Source organism: Myotis lucifugus, unplaced genomic scaffold (genome assembly GCF_000147115.1).
Source record: "Myotis lucifugus unplaced genomic scaffold, Myoluc2.0 scaffold_540, whole genome shotgun sequence".
NCBI classification, from domain to species: Eukaryota; Metazoa; Chordata; class Mammalia; order Chiroptera; family Vespertilionidae; genus Myotis; species Myotis lucifugus.
In genome coordinates, this window is record NW_005871588.1 from 450,418 (window position 1) to 466,949 (window position 16,532).

General features: G+C 55.4%; 1 protein-coding gene across 18 annotated transcripts in view; it reads left to right on the plus strand.

Moving 5' to 3' along the window:
• The window catches only part of ADD1 (adducin 1), a 75,297-nt gene that overhangs the window by 56,866 nt on the left and 1,899 nt on the right, over positions 1 to 16,532 (plus strand). For 2 of the 18 annotated variants that reach the window (XM_023745412.1, XM_023745419.1), the window contains 10 exons: positions 696 to 839; positions 940 to 1,038; positions 1,961 to 2,137; positions 6,178 to 6,522; positions 8,909 to 9,010; positions 9,389 to 9,478; positions 10,070 to 10,162; positions 14,068 to 14,220; positions 14,454 to 14,540; positions 15,206 to 15,239. In XM_023745412.1, the coding sequence (XP_023601180.1) occupies positions 696 to 839; positions 940 to 1,038; positions 1,961 to 2,137; positions 6,178 to 6,522; positions 8,909 to 9,010; positions 9,389 to 9,478; positions 10,070 to 10,162; positions 14,068 to 14,220; positions 14,454 to 14,540; positions 15,206 to 15,239 (1,324 nt within the window). Of the gene's footprint in view, positions 1 to 695; positions 840 to 939; positions 1,039 to 1,960; positions 2,138 to 6,177; positions 6,523 to 8,908; positions 9,011 to 9,388; positions 9,479 to 10,069; positions 10,163 to 14,067; positions 14,225 to 14,453; positions 14,541 to 15,205; positions 15,241 to 16,532 lie in introns of those variants that run through there. The other 16 variants (XM_023745413.1, XM_023745416.1, XM_014446462.2 and 13 more) reach the window with 16 other exon arrangements.

The window sequence follows — 16,532 nt, forward strand, 5'->3', positions numbered from 1 at the left end:
TAAGTTTGACTTTCTTTTTTTTTAAAAATATATTTTATTGATTTCTTACAGAGAGGAAGGGAGAGAGATAGTTAGAATCATTGATCAGCTGCCTCCTGCACGCCCCCTGCTGGGCATTGAGCCCACAACCCAGCCATGTGCTGACCAGGAATTGAACAACCACCTCCTGATTCATAGGTTGATGCTTAAGCAACACCTGCAGGGTTTAGATTTTTTTTTTTTTTTACCTAAATAAATGTAAAGAAATTGCACAGTATAATTATCCTCAACTTTTACAAATTTGCTTTGATTTGATTTTCAGGTGTTTTGGTCCCACCTGCAGTCTAACCTGTGCACACAGCCTCAGAGCACTTGCCATGCTCTCTGGTGCATTCAGAGGAGGCCGTTGCCTGTCCTCATAGATCCGGGGCTCACTTGTCATCAAGTCTGAGCTCACAGAGCATTTAGCATCAGTGTGGAGAAATCCAGAAAGATGTGGGCTTCCTCTTGGGCTCTCCCAGCTTAGTGAGAGTCTGCATTTCTAACTGTGCATTGCACTAAGCCCCAGAGTAATTTTTTTTAAGCTCATGGGTTCATTTATTTCTGAGAAGAGAACAAAGTTAACTCTGTTCCCCTTTTGTATTTCTTCGAGGAAAGACTTTACCCTGTCACCAGTCAGCGAGGGCTTTCGCTCAGTGTGACTGCTTGTTCTCCAGGTCTCTGCGATGAAATGTGGGCTCTTGCCCATCTCCCCGGAGGCACTTTCCCTTGGAGAGGTGGCTTATCATGATTACCATGGGATTTTGGTTGATGAAGAGGAAAAGGTTTTAATCCAGAAAAATTTGGGTCCTAAAAGCAAGGTCAGTAGGCATGTAACCTGGCATTTAAATTATGGAGGGAAGGGGAGAGAGAGAAAGCATCAGTGTCTTTAGCTCCATGGAGCTCTCGTGTTCCCCTCAGGTCCTCATCCTCCGGAACCACGGGCTGGTGTCGGTCGGAGAGAGCGTCGAGGAGGCCTTCTACTACATCCACAACCTCGTGGTTGCATGTGAGATCCAGGTCGGTGCTGCGTGCCGTCTGCGGGGGGTCTCGGGTTTGCAGGCTCCCAGAACCTGTGATGCTGGTTGGCAGGGGGAGTCCTGGAGCAGTCTCTGCCAACTCTGAGCTCACGGATTTGGAAATCGAACAGGGCAGATGGCATTTCACTGATTTAGTTTGGCAAATGGTAGTTTCTTTTTATTTATGGAGTACTGTGGATACAGTGTGTGCCAACCCCTGTATCAGGTGCGTTACATATGTTATTACATGGGATTCATTCGACCCTGTGGCATTCCTTCTGAAAAAACAGGTGCAGAGAGCTAGAAACTTGCCACAGTCTCACGGCCGTAAGTGCCACTTATGCCACTCGGTGGCAAGTGCTGCCCAGCCCCAAGTTTGTTCTCCTGACCTCGTCTGTGCAGCCATGCCTTCCTCCCCATTCTGCTGCTTATGCTCTTGAGAAGTATTTTACATTTCTCCTCCAAGTAGGTGGGCCCAGTATTTTTGTCAGGCTAAAGAAAAACTTCTGAAAATAACCTTGTTTTTAAAATTTTATTATGGGTTTATGTATTCATTTAAAATATTTATTGATTTTTTTTGTATGTGTGTATGAGAGAGAGAGAGAGAGAGAGAGAGAGAGAGAGAGAGAGAGAGAGAGAGAGAGATGGACTTGTTGTTCCACTTATTTATGTATTTGTTGGCTGATTCTTGTATATGCCCTGACTGGGAATAGAACCCACCACCTTGGTGTATCAAGGTGATGCTCTAACCTACTGAGCTACCCGGCCAGGGCTGAACATAACCTTGTGATTAGTCTATCACTGTCCATTCTACATTTCTCATTCTTACACTTAGGGGTTTGACATTTCTGTGTACGTGATTTCCCAGTCACCTGTGCTCTCAGTAAGGAGCTCAGACTGTAATGTTTGTTTGTTTTGAAAAGGTTCGAACTCTGGCCAGTGCAGGAGGGCCAGACAACTTAGTCCTCCTGGATCCGGGGAAGTACAAAGCCAAATCCCGTTCCCCGGGGGCCCCGGCAGGGGAGAGCACCGCCTCGCCTCCCAAGTGGCTGATCGGTGAGCAGGAGTTTGAAGCCCTCATGCGGATGCTCGATAACCTGGTAAGGACGTGGCTCCCACTGCGTGATAATGGTGTCCTTCTGAAGCTCAGGGGTGTGGGGGATTGGGCACCAGTGAGGTAGTGTTGTGGAGTTGCTGTCCTCATGCAGCATCTGAGCACTTGCTCCTGAAGAATCACCCAGCAGCACTTCTAAGCTAAATCACCATAAAGTAGAGTGAGAACTTCTTTGTTTTTTAAAGATAATCTTGTTGGGGCCCCGTGGGGACAGAAGCTCGGACACGGCCTGCTCTACTGCAGGCTGCTGGGTAACCAGCTCCGGGCGGAGGGTGGCTCAGCGCCTTCCTCCCACACTCACGTTCTGCAGGGGCTTTGAAAGCAGGCGGCAAGGATTTTTGTTGTTGGTGTTAACAGGAAGTTCTAGCTGTTTGGAGGCCAATTACTTACTGTTCCACAGACATTTGCTGCTGATTCGCTGTGTGCCTCGCCCTGACTGCAGGGGCCTGAGCCCAGACGCAATGGGGCGGGGCGGGGGGTGCTCTGGTGTGATAGGGGTTCTGCGTGGACATGGCAGGATGTGGTCCACTAGTATGTGGGGTTTCAGTGAGGGCCTTCGTCCTTTTTCACAGATCAGGGAGAACACTTTAGGTAGAAGATGGCACTGGGAAATGACCTCAAAGGACAGGTAGAAACGTGACAGGCTGAGCTGGGTGAAGTGGGCATCACGGCAGAGGCTGCAGCAGCACTGAAGAGAGCGGTGGGGATGGGAACGTGCCTCCAGGTCCGCCTCTGCCTTTGACACGGTCTGTAATTACTCAGAACAAGTCTGCAGGGTCGGAGCCGCCACATTGTAAGGCAGATGGCTCTGAGGGGCCCTTTCATGCTGCGCTGTCACCTCTCAGATGCCCTTCCTACTGGTGGGCGTGAGGACCTGTCCTGCCGTGTGGGACAAGGGGCGCCGGGAAGGGCTGCAGTCCTTGTGTGGGTGTGGGTGTGGCTGCTCTGGAGGGCGGCACCGGCCCCACTGGGACACCGTCCAGCCTCACTTAAGACGGTCCGACCTTTGGAAGAGGCTGCAGATGGGACGGGTGGCTGCAAGAGGGTTACCTTTCCTGAAGATTTTGGAAAACAAAGAATTCATGGATCTAATTCAGGGTGTGCCCAGGGGCTGTGTCCACAAGAGTGGGTTTGGTCAGTGAGGGAGCAGTGGGCACAGTCTTCCTTATAACTTCTGAATTCAGTGCTCGCTGAAGATGGTTTGCACTAACTGACCATCTGCTCTTGAGCCTGTAGCCATGAACAGGACACGGCTCTTGCCCTAGTCAGGGAGGTGCAGCCCAGCACTGCGCTCTGCGCCCTGGCAGCACGCCGAGAGCTGCAGGCAGAGACGCATGGGCCAGGGTTGGTCAGGGAAGCAGGACGGAACCGCTCACTGAGGAGATGGAAGGACGTGGGAGTCAGGCGGAGACCGGGGGTGTGCAGCCTCAGGAAAGGCAGCTGGAGAGGGCTTGAGCGCGGGGCAGCGGTGGCCCAGGTGGCAGCACCGGAGTCAGACACCCCCCGGGGCTGGGGTGGCCCAGTCCTATCGCCCTTCTCTCCTCCTGGCAAACACTTGGACGTTTCACTCTCTTGTGCCTAAAAGTAAGTGGAGAGCAGGAGAGAGGACAAGAATGAAGAACAGCAGCCACCCATCTTGTGCACTCTGTACATTCTGGAAAATGGAGAAGAAAATCTACATTGGGCAGTAACTCTGATTTGATAGGGGAGGAAGCTAGAGGATGAGAGGCTGAGCTGTGGACCATTCAGCACCGCAAGGCTTTCAGTGCCTTCTTATGGGCGGATCTGTGACTGTTTCTGATAGTAGCAGGCCCTGTGCTTTATAAGAAATCAACTGGACAGCGACCACTGATCACAGTCCAGGATTCAGTTAGCATCCTCATCAGTCGTATGTTTGCTAGTCATTGAATAGGTTAGAGAGCAGCTAGAGATCCTTACACTGTGAGAGTTCATTTCAGCACACACAGAAGAAATGCTAAATCCCACAAAATCAAGATACAGTGCCAGTTTCTCAAGAAATGAATCCATTTTTTTTTTCTTAAATGTTTTTATTGACTTTAGGGAGAGAGGTAGAAACATCGATGAGAGAGAAGCATCAACATTGATCAGCTGCTTCTGCACGCCCCCGACTAGGGATCAAGCCCACAACCCAGGCATGTGTCCTGACTGGGAATCGAACTGGTGACCTCCTGGTGCGTGGGTCGATGCTCAGTCACTGAGCCACACCAGCCAGGCAGGAATCCATATTTTTAACTAAGCCATATAATAGGTCTGAGGTCTGTGTATTGCCTCTAATTTTGGTTTCACGGCATTTAAAGGGAAGAATAAAGACCAAACCCACACCCTGGGAGGGTAGAGTTGTGTGGAGGCCTGGTGGTTTATCCCGAGGCCTGGAGATTCCTCCGTCCTGGCTGTCCGAGCAAGAGGACGTGTGAATGAACAAGCACGGTGTTCTTCCGAAGACAGTCTTCCTGGCTGAGTCATCGTATTAGCCTCAGCCGAGCGTGAGCATCTCTGAGCGGGAAATGGCAGTGCATCGCCTCTTCCCAAGGACTGATGAGGAGGCAGCAGCAGCGCAGGGATTACTGCCGTCCTTTTCTTAACGTGTTAAAGGATGGTTGGTAATGAAGGTGGCCCCGCACAGGGAAGCAGCACCCACAGGGAGGGGAATCCCTGGACTGAGGAAGTGCATGTTTCTGGCGTATCGGCCAGTGGCGCAGGCCCGCCTCGTGACCGCCCTGCACTCCTTGCAGCCCCAACGCTCTGGCTCCCCGTGAAGCGGCCGGGAAGGACTTGGTCCAGATGCGAGGCTGTGGGTCCGCAGTGCAGGGGCAGCTGAGCTCACAGGCTGCCAGCAGTCGGGGTCAGCTGGGCCGGGTTCTTGGCAGGCTCAGCGGTGGGAGGCCCTCCTGCCAGGCTCTCAGGTGGTGGTCAGAGTCCATTTTCTTCCATCTGTGGTGGTCATGGCAGCTTGCTTCCTCAGACCGTAATGCACAGAGAGAGACTCAGGATGGGCACCACACTCATCTAACGCAGCCTATCACTTTGCCAGTTCCACTGGTGAGAAGCCAGTCACAGGGCCCGTCCACAGTCCAGCAGGGAGGGCACTTCAGGAGGTGGGGCCATGCGCATCACCAAGCTACGCACGGACAGGAGGGCTGATACCCACCCTTGCCTCGGGGATGCTGCCTGTGGGGCCAGCAAACAGGCTGGTCCTGCACGGGGGTGGAGGGAGGGCGGGGGGCGGGGGCGGACGGCAGGTGTTGGCATAGAGGCGAGAGTTAGGGGCACTTTTCACAGCAGAGTGAATGGCTACGAGGCAGAGTCAGGGTTGAACTGAGTGTGAAGTTAGTGTCAGTGGGACAGTCATCTGCCAGAACCAGTCACCATGAGGCGTGCTTGTTTGGTCCTCCCTGGAGTTTATCAGGCGTCTAAACTGTGACCTCAGCATTCGGTAGGTTGATGAGTAAAGTCTGTATTGTCGCCAACAGCAAGTAAGCCAGGTTTTTTACAATTTTAAACTTTTTATTGAAATACAGTAAACAGGAGACTGCACCTATTTAAGTATTCAGTTTATTAGTTTAAAAAACTGGGTGGAATCAACACCCAATCAAAAAACAGCACCAGCACCTCAGAAGGCCCGTCCCCTCTGAGAGTCACTTACTCCGCCCAAGGGTGACGCCACCCAGCCTCGTAATGGGATCAGGCAGCGCCCCCTTTCCCGTTGGTGTCTCACTCGGCACCATCCTCAGGTTCACTGGGGCAGAGAGTTCTTCTTGTGCTGCTTCCCAGTCCATGGTGAGCACGCCTCACGCCCCTGCCGGCGGACTTCTGGTTGGTTCCAGGGGGGCTGTTAGCAGTGGGGCTGCTGTCGGCTTGCAGGGCCTTTGCTTTGGTGAACGTCTTCGCCTTTAGGTTGGGCTTGTACTTGGGGTGCAGCCTCTGAGGGATCCCACACAGCGTTCCCCGAAGAGCTCTGTGTTGAGACGTGGACTAGTGACTGTCTTTCACTCTCTTGGTCTCTAGGGTTACAGAACTGGCTACCCTTACCGATACCCGGCTCTGAGAGAGAAGTCTAAGAAATACAGCGACGTGGAGGCTCCTGCTAGCGTCACAGGTTACTCCTTTGCTAGTGACGGTGATTCGGGCACTTGCTCTCCTCTCAGACACAGTTTTCAGAAGCAGCAACGAGAGAAGACAAGATGGCTGAACTCTGGCCGGGGTGACGATGCCTCTGAGGAAGGGCAGAACGGAAGCAGCCCCAAGTCGAAGACTAAGGTGTGGACGAACATTACACACGATCACGTGAAACCCTTGCTGCAGTCTCTCTCGTCCGGTGTCTGCGTGCCAAGCTGTATTACCAACTGCTTGGTCTGTGCCTACCTTACTGTTCCTAGTTAGATGATGTAGAGCGAGTGGGGCGGCTGGGGCTTCGGAGGCTTTGGGAACCAGCCCTGCGACCCTGACTGAAGGCGAGCCTTCCCTTTCACCTTCTGTATCTGAACCAGTACTACTGTCTGCTCGAAACTGCTTAAGATACTGACCTGACCCCCCAGTGACTGCCTCTTTACCTAGTGCGTCCGTAGCCAAAGGTCCAACTAACGTGTGTATTAACCTAAACCCAGGAGCTGCCGGCAAACTCACACTGTCCTCAAGGAACCTTACTACTTCACGCACCAAAAGGCAGTTCAGTCATAGCCTGTTGTTCAGTGTTGTGAATGCCGGTGGTTTCAGTAAGTCACTAACTGTTCTTTAACGTCTCGAGTGTTTTCTTAAGCAGTTTCTCCTCTGGGTCCCGGCCTGCTCTCGGCCGGCCAGGTCCTCCTCGTTAGCCTCCCCTGCTCTGTCCCAAAGCCTCCGAACGCTCTCAGCAGCTGCCTCCTGCATGGACTGTGCATGTGAGTAGACCGCCATCGCGGAGTCTTCTGACTCCTGCCGGGGGCGGCATGACCCCAGTGCAGCGCAGGCCACCGCGGGCACCAGCGACAGAGGGTTGCTGCCAACGTGCTTCACGCCCGTGTTCACCGGCCCTGAGCCGCCCTCAGGTCCCGACCCTCAGCCGCCTCTGTGAAGACGGTTCACGGCCCCTCACCGAGCCCGGGACAGCCGTGCTCCTGCGGTGGAGTCCTGCGCGCACACGGAAGCGGGCACAGACCCACCGCTGCACGGCTGGTCTGTAGCGCAGGCGAGACGGGCCCAGACTCGGGGCCCCCAGGCAGCAAACGGCTTCCCTCATAACGCTCTTACTTTGTAGACGTGTCGAAAGAGAGGCCTGTCTCCAGGTGGCTGGCGTTTTCCTGGCGCACAGTTGGTGAGAGCCTCTGTGCCCCTGAGCCGACATGCCGCCCACGCGGGCAGAGGCCCAGTGCTGAGCCCGGCCTCCTCTCCGTCTCGCCCCCGGTCCCCCCTCCTTCCCCTCTGTCCCTCTCTCCCTTTTTTTCTTTTCTCGTGGCCTTTGTTTCGTTTTTACTGATGTTGCTTGTTCAGGGGAGTGGGCCCGAACGACTCCGCTGCCGTCAGTACATGTGCCGGAGGCTGTGCCGAGTTTTCCCGAAGTGTGTGTGTGGCAGCAGCTTTGAGCTACATGTACTCTTAGCGTGAAAAAGTGTGAAGTGAGTCGGGTGTGTTAGTCAGTGTGGCGTGGAGGGAGGCCCTGGGCAGCATTGCGATGTGTTTCTTGTTCTGGATTGATCCCCGTGCCTGCGCCCAGGTGGGTATATTCACTTACAGTAATAGTGTCACGCTCCTGAGGTTGCCGTTTTCCTGTTTTGACTGGAAATTATCTTTAATGAAAGGCCGGAGTTGTTTAATCTGAAGATGCCGTCAGTGAGTACCTCCCAGCGCACGCCCGTCGCGCTCCCCGCAGTGGCTGAGCATCCGCTCCCCTGGCTTTCTCCAAGTCTTACGGTTACGGCTCTCTTAGTGCCTCTGAAAACACCCTGAAAAGAATAACATTTGCTCTCGGAGGTGGGCTTGTTTTAACACTCAGCGCCTCCTCATCCTCCGAATTACAATGTGATGAAAATGGTCATATTTGATTGGAAATTCAAAAAAAAGTGAAAGGCGCAGGGTGCTGGCAGTGTGCCCGCTGCCTAAGACGGCCTTCTAGTAAGGATCCCAGCGCTCCGAGCTCCTGTGGGATATTTTTGTAACACTCAGAGTATGAAGTTATATAAAATATTCGACATCACCAAATCTTCCCCAGGTGCCTAAGCATTCATTCCGCGATTTTCTTGGGTTGAAATAGCTATGCAAACAGTGCATTCTGACGCTGTAGTTTATTTTAATGCAGCACTTTGGTGATGCCCACTCTTGCCTTCCAATGCGAGTCTTCCCTCCCTCTGGGTAGCACATCACATTGCTTTCCATGACCCTGTCATCTCATGCTTCCAGCTGGCTTTGGTGTTGACGATGCTCAGAGCGGTGAACCAATGTGCTCTGAAGGGTCCCCGCTGGCTAGTCTGCGGGAGTTAGGGGCTCAGCTCTGTTGCCAGTCCATGTCAGACCCCACATTTCAGCGGGGCTTTCTCAGTGGCTCTGGCCGGTCGTCACGACTCTGGCCTCCGCCATTCCTGGTTTCGGTCTGGACATGCTCCTGCCCCCTCCAGCCGCTGCGGTGGCACAGGGTATGGTCATTGGTTCATCCTCTGTGATGCTCAGTGCATGACCAGATGTGAGATCAGTTGGACAGATGGGGTGCTTGGTGCCACCTGTTGCCATCCCAATTCTGACATTTTAACTCTTCTTGATATTACAGTGGACTAAAGAGGATGGACATAGAACTTCCACCTCTGCTGTCCCTAACCTGTTTGTTCCATTGAACACAAACCCGAAAGAGGTCCAGGAGATGAGGAACAAGGTGCGTACTCGTGTGCGGGAGGCGGAGGCTGCAGTGGGTGGACGGGGTGCTGGCTGCTGCAGGGCAGAGAGCGCGGGTTGAGGACTTGTGCTGCCCCGTGACTGCAGCTGCGGCCCCTCTGTGCGCTTGTGCTGTGCACCTGTGGCCCGTGAGCAGCAGGCAGGGCTGCAGTCTGCAGAGCCTTCACCCTGGACTGTTCACAGTGTCCCGGTAAGAGGGACACGTAGGGAGTGTGTCCTCAAGTGAGTGAGCGCTTGCCCACGTCACCAGAAGGGGAAGGACGTAGGAATGGGCCCTTCCTCCCTTCAGACCCAGGCAGTACCGAGCGGGCGAGGTGTGGGCATGCTGCTGATGTGTTCCTCCTGTTGCCGTCCTCAGATCCGAGAGCAGAACCTGCAGGACATTAAGACGGCTGGCCCCCAGTCGCAGGTGTTGTGTGGTGTAGTGATGGACAGAAGCCTCGTCCAGGTGAGAACTGGGAATTAGTCCTGTTATTCTTATGCAGTCTTTGTGAAAATCCTTCATGATGAGAAATCACAGGCACTTTCCCCTGAGTTGTAGGCCAAGCACGAGCATGCCCGGGGCGTGTCCCCACCAGCGCTCGGTGCATTGCATGCCTGTGCGGGTGGCACGGTGCCCGGGGACCCACCGCCCGGTCCGGGTGCTGCACACCGTGTAAAGTGCTGGCCTCCGGGGCTCGGCGGGCTTATTCCCGTCCACGTGGCTGCCTGCGGCAGGGCGCTGCTTGGTGCCTGTCTGTGGCCACGGTGACCCGCGTTTCTATAAAGGGACAGTGCCTGGGCCCCTTGAAGGTAATCGTGTCTGTAGTTGCCTCTGAAACCGCGCACGTTAACTGCAGGGTAGGTGACTGTCGCCGCCTCTTCTGACTGGTCAGGTGTGGTCCTGGTCCTGGGGACTGGGCTTGCACGTGGCGGTGCCGCCCCCGCTGCCTTCCTGGCGACGCCGCCGTCCCTGCTGCATGCTCTCAGCGGCGCCATCTTGTGCGCTCGGTACTTCAGGCTGGGCCTGGGGCTCTGCTGACTCAGTTTACTGTTGCAGGACGCACCCCTGTCTGACTGCACGGAGACAATCGAAGGGCTCGAGCTCACAGAGCAGACCTTTAGTCCAGCTAAATCTCTCCCTGTTAGAAAGGTACTCCTCCTGCCCGTAGTTACTGTCGGCTCGCGCTGCCTCCTGCCTGCCTGTCCCCACCTGCCTGCTCCTGCCGGACGGAGCCGCACACGGACTCTAGCTCCTTGGGGAGAGGACAGAGGGTGCCGTCCTGCCTGCCCTGGGCTGCAGGGAAGCCCTGGCTGGGAGGAGTGGGTGCGTCTCCGCATCATGACGGTGCTTTTCAGAGGTTCTGCATGTGACTCTGTTAGTGCGGATGCTTCCGTGCGACCTGCTCCCTTTGCCTGCTCAGCTGTGACCGAAAACGTAAGGAACGTGCAATGGGGGGTGCGATTGAAAGACATCCTTTCAGGGGAGCGGGAAGTAAAGCAAGGCGGTCTCTTGTCAGCCCTGGTTGAGGAAATGTATTTATTTTGACCTTAAAAATCCTAGATTTTTTTTAATGTTGCAAGGGGGCAAAGACTTGTGAAATTGGAAACCCCAAATTACCATTCTCCGTGTACCTGCATACCTAAAGTGCTCAGTAGGTGGAAATCCACCCTATGTCCCGTGCCAGGTGGAGGCTCGCCTGTTCTAAGCTTTGAGGCGCTGAGGGCAGAGGGTGAGGCCTCAGGCGTTCGCCCTCTGTCCAGAGGAATTGTGTCTCAGTTACACTCCTCCAGTGAGTGCAGGTGTCATCTAGCCACGCCCCAGGAGCCAGAGAGAAGGAGGCTTGCACCAAGGGCTCTGTATTCCTGTCTGGAACCCTCGCTAACGGCATTATTTTTGCATATTTGTGTATTGTTTCAGTGGGTCCTGTTTTCCCTTGTCCAGCGACCATTCTTGGAGGAGCCCCGCAGAGCATGGGAGAGATGGCCTCCTGCCCCACTGGCTTGTTTGTCATGCTTCCATCCCATGTGACCTTAGTTTCTCATTCTTTTCTCTCAGGTGTGTGTAGGTGTGTGAAGTCCATGAGCCCCGGGGGCTTATGGAGCAGAGCAGGTTTGGACAAGCTCTCTGGCTTAGATTGCATTTAGTGGTTCCTGTTTGTGTCGTTAGGGCTGCCTGCCTGGAAGGGAGACCGTCCGCTGTGTTAAGGCTGCTGCTCTGGCAGTTCCTCGTCCGTCGCAGTTCTGTTTGGCTCTGTCCAGCAGTGCTCAGACTTGGGGGTGCATCCCAGTTCCCTGTGAGGATGCGTCATGGAGCGTAGCCAGGGGCCCCTCCAATGGCTGTGCGAGTGGGGTTCCTGGCCAGTCACATGTCCTCTGCAAGTCCGAGCACCAGACTAGACCCTGTGAGCGCCGTGTCCAGGCAGGATCGGCAGAGAAAGCCACTCGGCACCGAGCCCAGTGAGGCGGTGCCCTGTGCAGGTTCCTGGCCAGCTTCTGTTTTCCCCGCCCCCTCTTCCGGGCGCTCACATTCGCAGCCTTGCTCTTTCCCGTGACAGCATGTTTCGTTTTGATGTGAGAATGTGCTTTGACTCCTCTGATGTCCTTGAGTGGGGTGGTTGCCACGTCTTGGTGTGTGGACCACAAAGCACAGACCACGGTGCTCCTAGAGGTGGCGCTGCTCACTGGCAAGTTGACCCTCTTGAGCAAGTGAAAAGGACTGTGTGTCAACGTCCTAAAAACGTTCTCTTCCCCGTAAGGCACGCGTGCAGAGACTCACTTCCCGGTCAAGAGCTTGAGGAACGGGCGTTTGGGACTAAGGAAGTTGGGGCTTTTCTGGAAGGACTTTCTTTTGCTTCCATCTCTCCTTTGTCTTCTGGCAGAAGAAGGATCAGCGAGTCGCCAGCCACACCCCGTGCTCCGGTGCCCAAAGGGACAGGAAGCCCAGCCAGGGCTCTCTTGACTCAGCACTGTGCAGCCAGCCTGTGGCTGGAAGTCACTCTGCCACCTGGATTTGATTCCCAGTGAACCGAGTCGTTAGAGACGGGTGTGAAGATTTGCACTTAGTCCTGTCCTGCTGCCCAGGTGTGCAACCCAGACTTGCTGCTCTGCCGCACCTGTGTGCACTGGGTGGTAAGCACCTAGTGTGTGCAGGCCCAGCACTAAGATGTACATTTAGCCCTGGCCTGGTGGCTCAGTAGCTGGAGCACCCGCTTGCACGTACGGGTTCAATTCCCTGGATTGCAGGTTCGTTTCTCAACCTTGGTCTGGGCACCTCTGTCATCAATTTTTCTCTCTCTCTCTTCCCCTCCCTCCCTTCCTTCCACTCTCTCTGAAAATCAGTGGGAAAAAGTATCCTCGGGTGAGGATTAACAAACAAAAAAAGGAATATAAATTCAAATCTGTGTAGATTTTTCAGATGAAAATCTGATGCCTCAGCCCAGTGCCAGGAGGAACAGGCTTAGAGCCCTGGTGGGGCCAAACGGGAGGAGCGCAACAAGCGCCCCCACATGGGCTGCTGGAGGGAGCTGCCCCTTCAGCCCCGACTTCTCGGGCTGCCCCCCACAGGGCCTGTCTGTCTCTGCGGCTCAGGCATCGCTCTTTTCCTAGCTCCAGCTTGGCCCTCACTGAGGAGGGAGCCCCTGCCAGTGTGGCGGGAACCAGCTGTGTGGCACCCGGACAGGAAGGATCTCGGTGGCAGTTTCTGGTTTTGTTTGCCCTTTACTGATTGTGAACATGGGACTGAAATGAGTGACAGTGTTTCTCGCAAAGCTCACATCACCTTCCTGTCTCACTGGCAGTGCTACCAGGACGCGCAGGCACCAGCCAGGTTGCGTAGATGATAGCGTCCGTGCTCTGTGGGCCTCGGGCCTGCCCAGCAGGCTCCTCTTGAAGATGGTAACAGGCCCTGTGGACAGGAAAGGGCATGTCTCGGGCCAAGGGTCCGAGTGGCAGAGGAGGACCTGAGTCCCCGTCTTGGCCAGGCAGGGCTGCTTCTGAAGGAAAAGCCGGTGGCGTTGGGTCAGGCTGGTCAGAAAGAGGGCTAACCGACTCCCAGGTCATCCTGAACCTGATGACAGGTTGGTAACAGGCTGCTGACTCCAGCAGCCCCTTTCCTCTGTCCCGGGGCCTGTGTCACTGTCAGTGTCAGTCCTCGAGTGCTCCAGGCACTCTACCCAGCTCATGGGACCGGGCCGCTCAGCCCAGGTCCTCCGGCCTCGGTCTGGCTCTGTGTCCAGTGCCCATTGCAGGGACGCTGACTGCCTCTGACGCTCGCCCCTCGCTGAGGAGAGCACAGGTGGACCGGCAGGCGTGAAAGTGATGTTGGATTCTCCTGTTTTCAGTTACTTTTGGAAGCTCTCATTAAGTACTGGGCATGTGCATGAGTTCCGGTTAGTTTTCTCCAAGGTGAACATCGGGGAGCATTTGGGGCCGACTAGGCTGAGCGGGGCACAGAGCTGTGCCGGGCAAGGGATGTGCGGTGGCGTCACACTCAGCCCGCTGGCTCCCGCCCTCCGGGGCCTGCCCGCCTCCTCCTGGCAGATGGGGCTGGTCTGTGGCCACGGGTGCTTCACAGGCTTGGCTTTCTTTTCTCTCCTACAAATTCTGTTTTCCAAGTTCCCCAGACAAATGCTGGTGCCTGGGGCCATTTTCTTCTTCTCAAGGTCAGAAGAACAGAACCTGCCTGTGCTCCTAGGATGGAAGCAGGTCTCTCCCGTCTGACCTGAGTGTTGTGATCTGTGCATTTCCTCTTCCCGCCTGTCAGTGAGGAATGGGCTTGTCCTCGAGGTGCTCTGTGCGCTCCATCTGCACTTCGCTGCCTTTGCTTCTGAAACCTGAGGGCTTTCTAGGGTTCTTTTCTCCTGTTACATGTATTTTGTTGCATCAAAATCGTGTGTCTCTGTCTTCTGCCCCTGAAGGCTGTAGCTCAGCCTAACCCTCAGGGATGTCTTTGTGCCCCTGGAGAGCTGCCCCGCCCCACCCTGCCTGCAGCCTGGCCGGGGAGGAGGAAGTCCTGGGGCAGGGCTTCTGCAGACCCAGCACCTCTTCTGTCCGCAGGGGGAGCTGGTGACAGCCTCCAAGGCCATCATTGAGAAGGAGTACCAGCCCCACGTCATCGTGAGCACCACAGGCCCCAACCCCTTCAACACGCTCACTGACCGCGAGCTGGAGGAGTACCGCAGGGAGGTGGAGCGCAAGCACAGGGGCCCCCCAGGTGAGTGCTCACGGCGAGGCCCAGGCGCCAGGGCAGGTTCTGCGTGGGCAGGTCCGCAGGTGAGCGCCTCTGTCCTCCAGGCCTTTGGTGAAGGGCAGAGTGCTCCTCAGCACATGCTTCCTCCCTCCTCACTCAGGCTAGTCAGAGGGAGTAGGTCCGACTCCCCTGGGAGGGCTCTGGTGCGGGCTCATGGCGGCATCTCACCACGCCCTCTCACCTCTGCCACCTGCAGAGAGTCTGGACGAGACTGGAGAGCAGAAAGACAGTCCTCCAGAGCCCCCTGCTGCCCCCTGCTCCCCCGTCAAGCTGGAGGAAGGTGAGTCCTGGGCGGGGGCGGGCGAGGCTGCCCCAGTGCGGGAGGGCGCACGGCACTGTGTGGATGGGTGTCCACAGCGGGGCTGGGGGAGTGGGCTGCGTGTTCTGTCCAATGGAAGGAGTGGCCGCTGACACTAGTGAGGACGTGTGCCTTTGCGTGGGAACCAGCACAGCGCGTGCTGGGTGCTTCTGGGCCCAGCCTCTTGGCGCTCCTGTTTTGGCCTTGTCCTGGGAAACCTGAGGCCAAACAGATTTGTTAGTGAGATGTCACAGGTGGGAGGACAGCCTTCAGGGATCGGAACCCACTTCATTGATGATGTCAGTTTTGCCCTCTTTGCACACTTCCTAAACCTTCCTGTGCTCAATTCCACCTCCGGAAAGTCCTCTGTGGTGTCTGAGCTACAGGATGTCATTTGACTGCCATGTTATCAGTCCATGCAGAGCACTGGCCTCCGTCGGCCTCTCAGACCACCCACCGCGTGTCTGTGGCGTGTGGCTTGCGTGTCTGTCCCTCGGTCTTATACATCATGCTTCCCATGTCTGTCGGGAGCCTGTGCCTCTGTGTCCACAAGAATGGCTCGGCCATTCTCCTCCTGTACCTGGTGCTGTGACTGAATGCGTAGATTCTCTCCCTGTGCTTTTCTCTTCTTGTGGCTGCGTGGCAAGCAGGAGGATGTGCTAAGGAGTACCTGTTACCATAGTAAGTACTGCCGGCTTCCCTGCGCTTCCTCATTCTGCTTCTTTGTTGCTTACTACGTTTTGTTTTCTGTTTAATCAAAATAAAAACATTGTCTTGGGCCCCCCCCCCCCTTTTGTACCCAGTCCTTCATTCTGGGCGGTGGCCTTCCCGGAAGGGGTTCGGTCACCTGGGAGCTTCAGTGGGCAGCCTGCCCTCGGGGCTCCCAGGGGCCACACAGCGGTGCTCAGAGCTTTGGGTCTCGTGAGTGCCAGGAGGGCAGACAGTCTAGACGAGGCTCAGGCAGGTGGGGCTGCCACCTGCTGCATGCAGTTGCATGTGTTTGAACCTCTGCTTAAGCTTCGTGCTTAAGCTTAACGTGAGGGGGGCAGAAGAGCGACATTTGGGCTATTTTTAAAATATGTATATTTTTATTGATGTCAGAGAGGAAGGGAGAGGGAGAGAGAGAGATAGAAACATCAGTGATGAGAGAGAATCATGGATTGGCTGCCTCCTGCACACCCCCCACTGGGGATTGAGCCTGCAACCCGGGCATGTGCCCTTGACCTGAATCAAACTGGGGACCCTTCAGTCTGCAGGCTCTCTGTCCACTGAGCCACCTCGGCCAGGGCAGTGCTGTTCTTTAGTAGGACATTTGATCCAATGATAAAGGTTCCCCTGGGCACCCACAGGCCACCTCTGCCCGCTTTGCAGACATGCCTCACTTCCCCCTGCCCCGGCCGTGATCCCGGGCAGGCATCTCCCAGGCCCAGCCCTCGGTGTTTGTCCCCTGCACTCGGCTCGCCTCCCGTCTCCTCCCGAGGTTCGGCTGACCGTTGATGTATGAGCAGGTTTGGTGCTCCTAACCTGCCAGTCGCTCGTAACCTCGTAGGCTGTTTTTAGAAAATCTGCTCACCTGGTCTCCTCCACCCCAACCTGGAGATGGGAATCTTCCCCACAGACCAGCCCTCAGGCTCCTGAAGACAAGTTACATTCCGTACTTTGCTTCCCGATGGTTAAACGGTTTGCTTTGCCCCTCTCCCTGCCTGATGGTTCATGTCTTCCTCTAAACTAGGCTTAGTTTATTTGATGCTGATGCACGAGGTCGAGATTTATTAACTTGTGCGTCCATGGGCTGCCATGTTTTCCGTGGCTCCCTTGGGGGAAACCAGGTGTGTGGACCCAAATGTAGGCTTAATTTCAGGGCTACTGAGGTGCCCTAGGGGCCTAGAGCAAACCTCGTCTCAAGGGTGTCAGGAGGACACTGCACTGAAAATGTCCCCTGCTCGAAGGGCACGCTTCCAGGAGAGGGCGCCG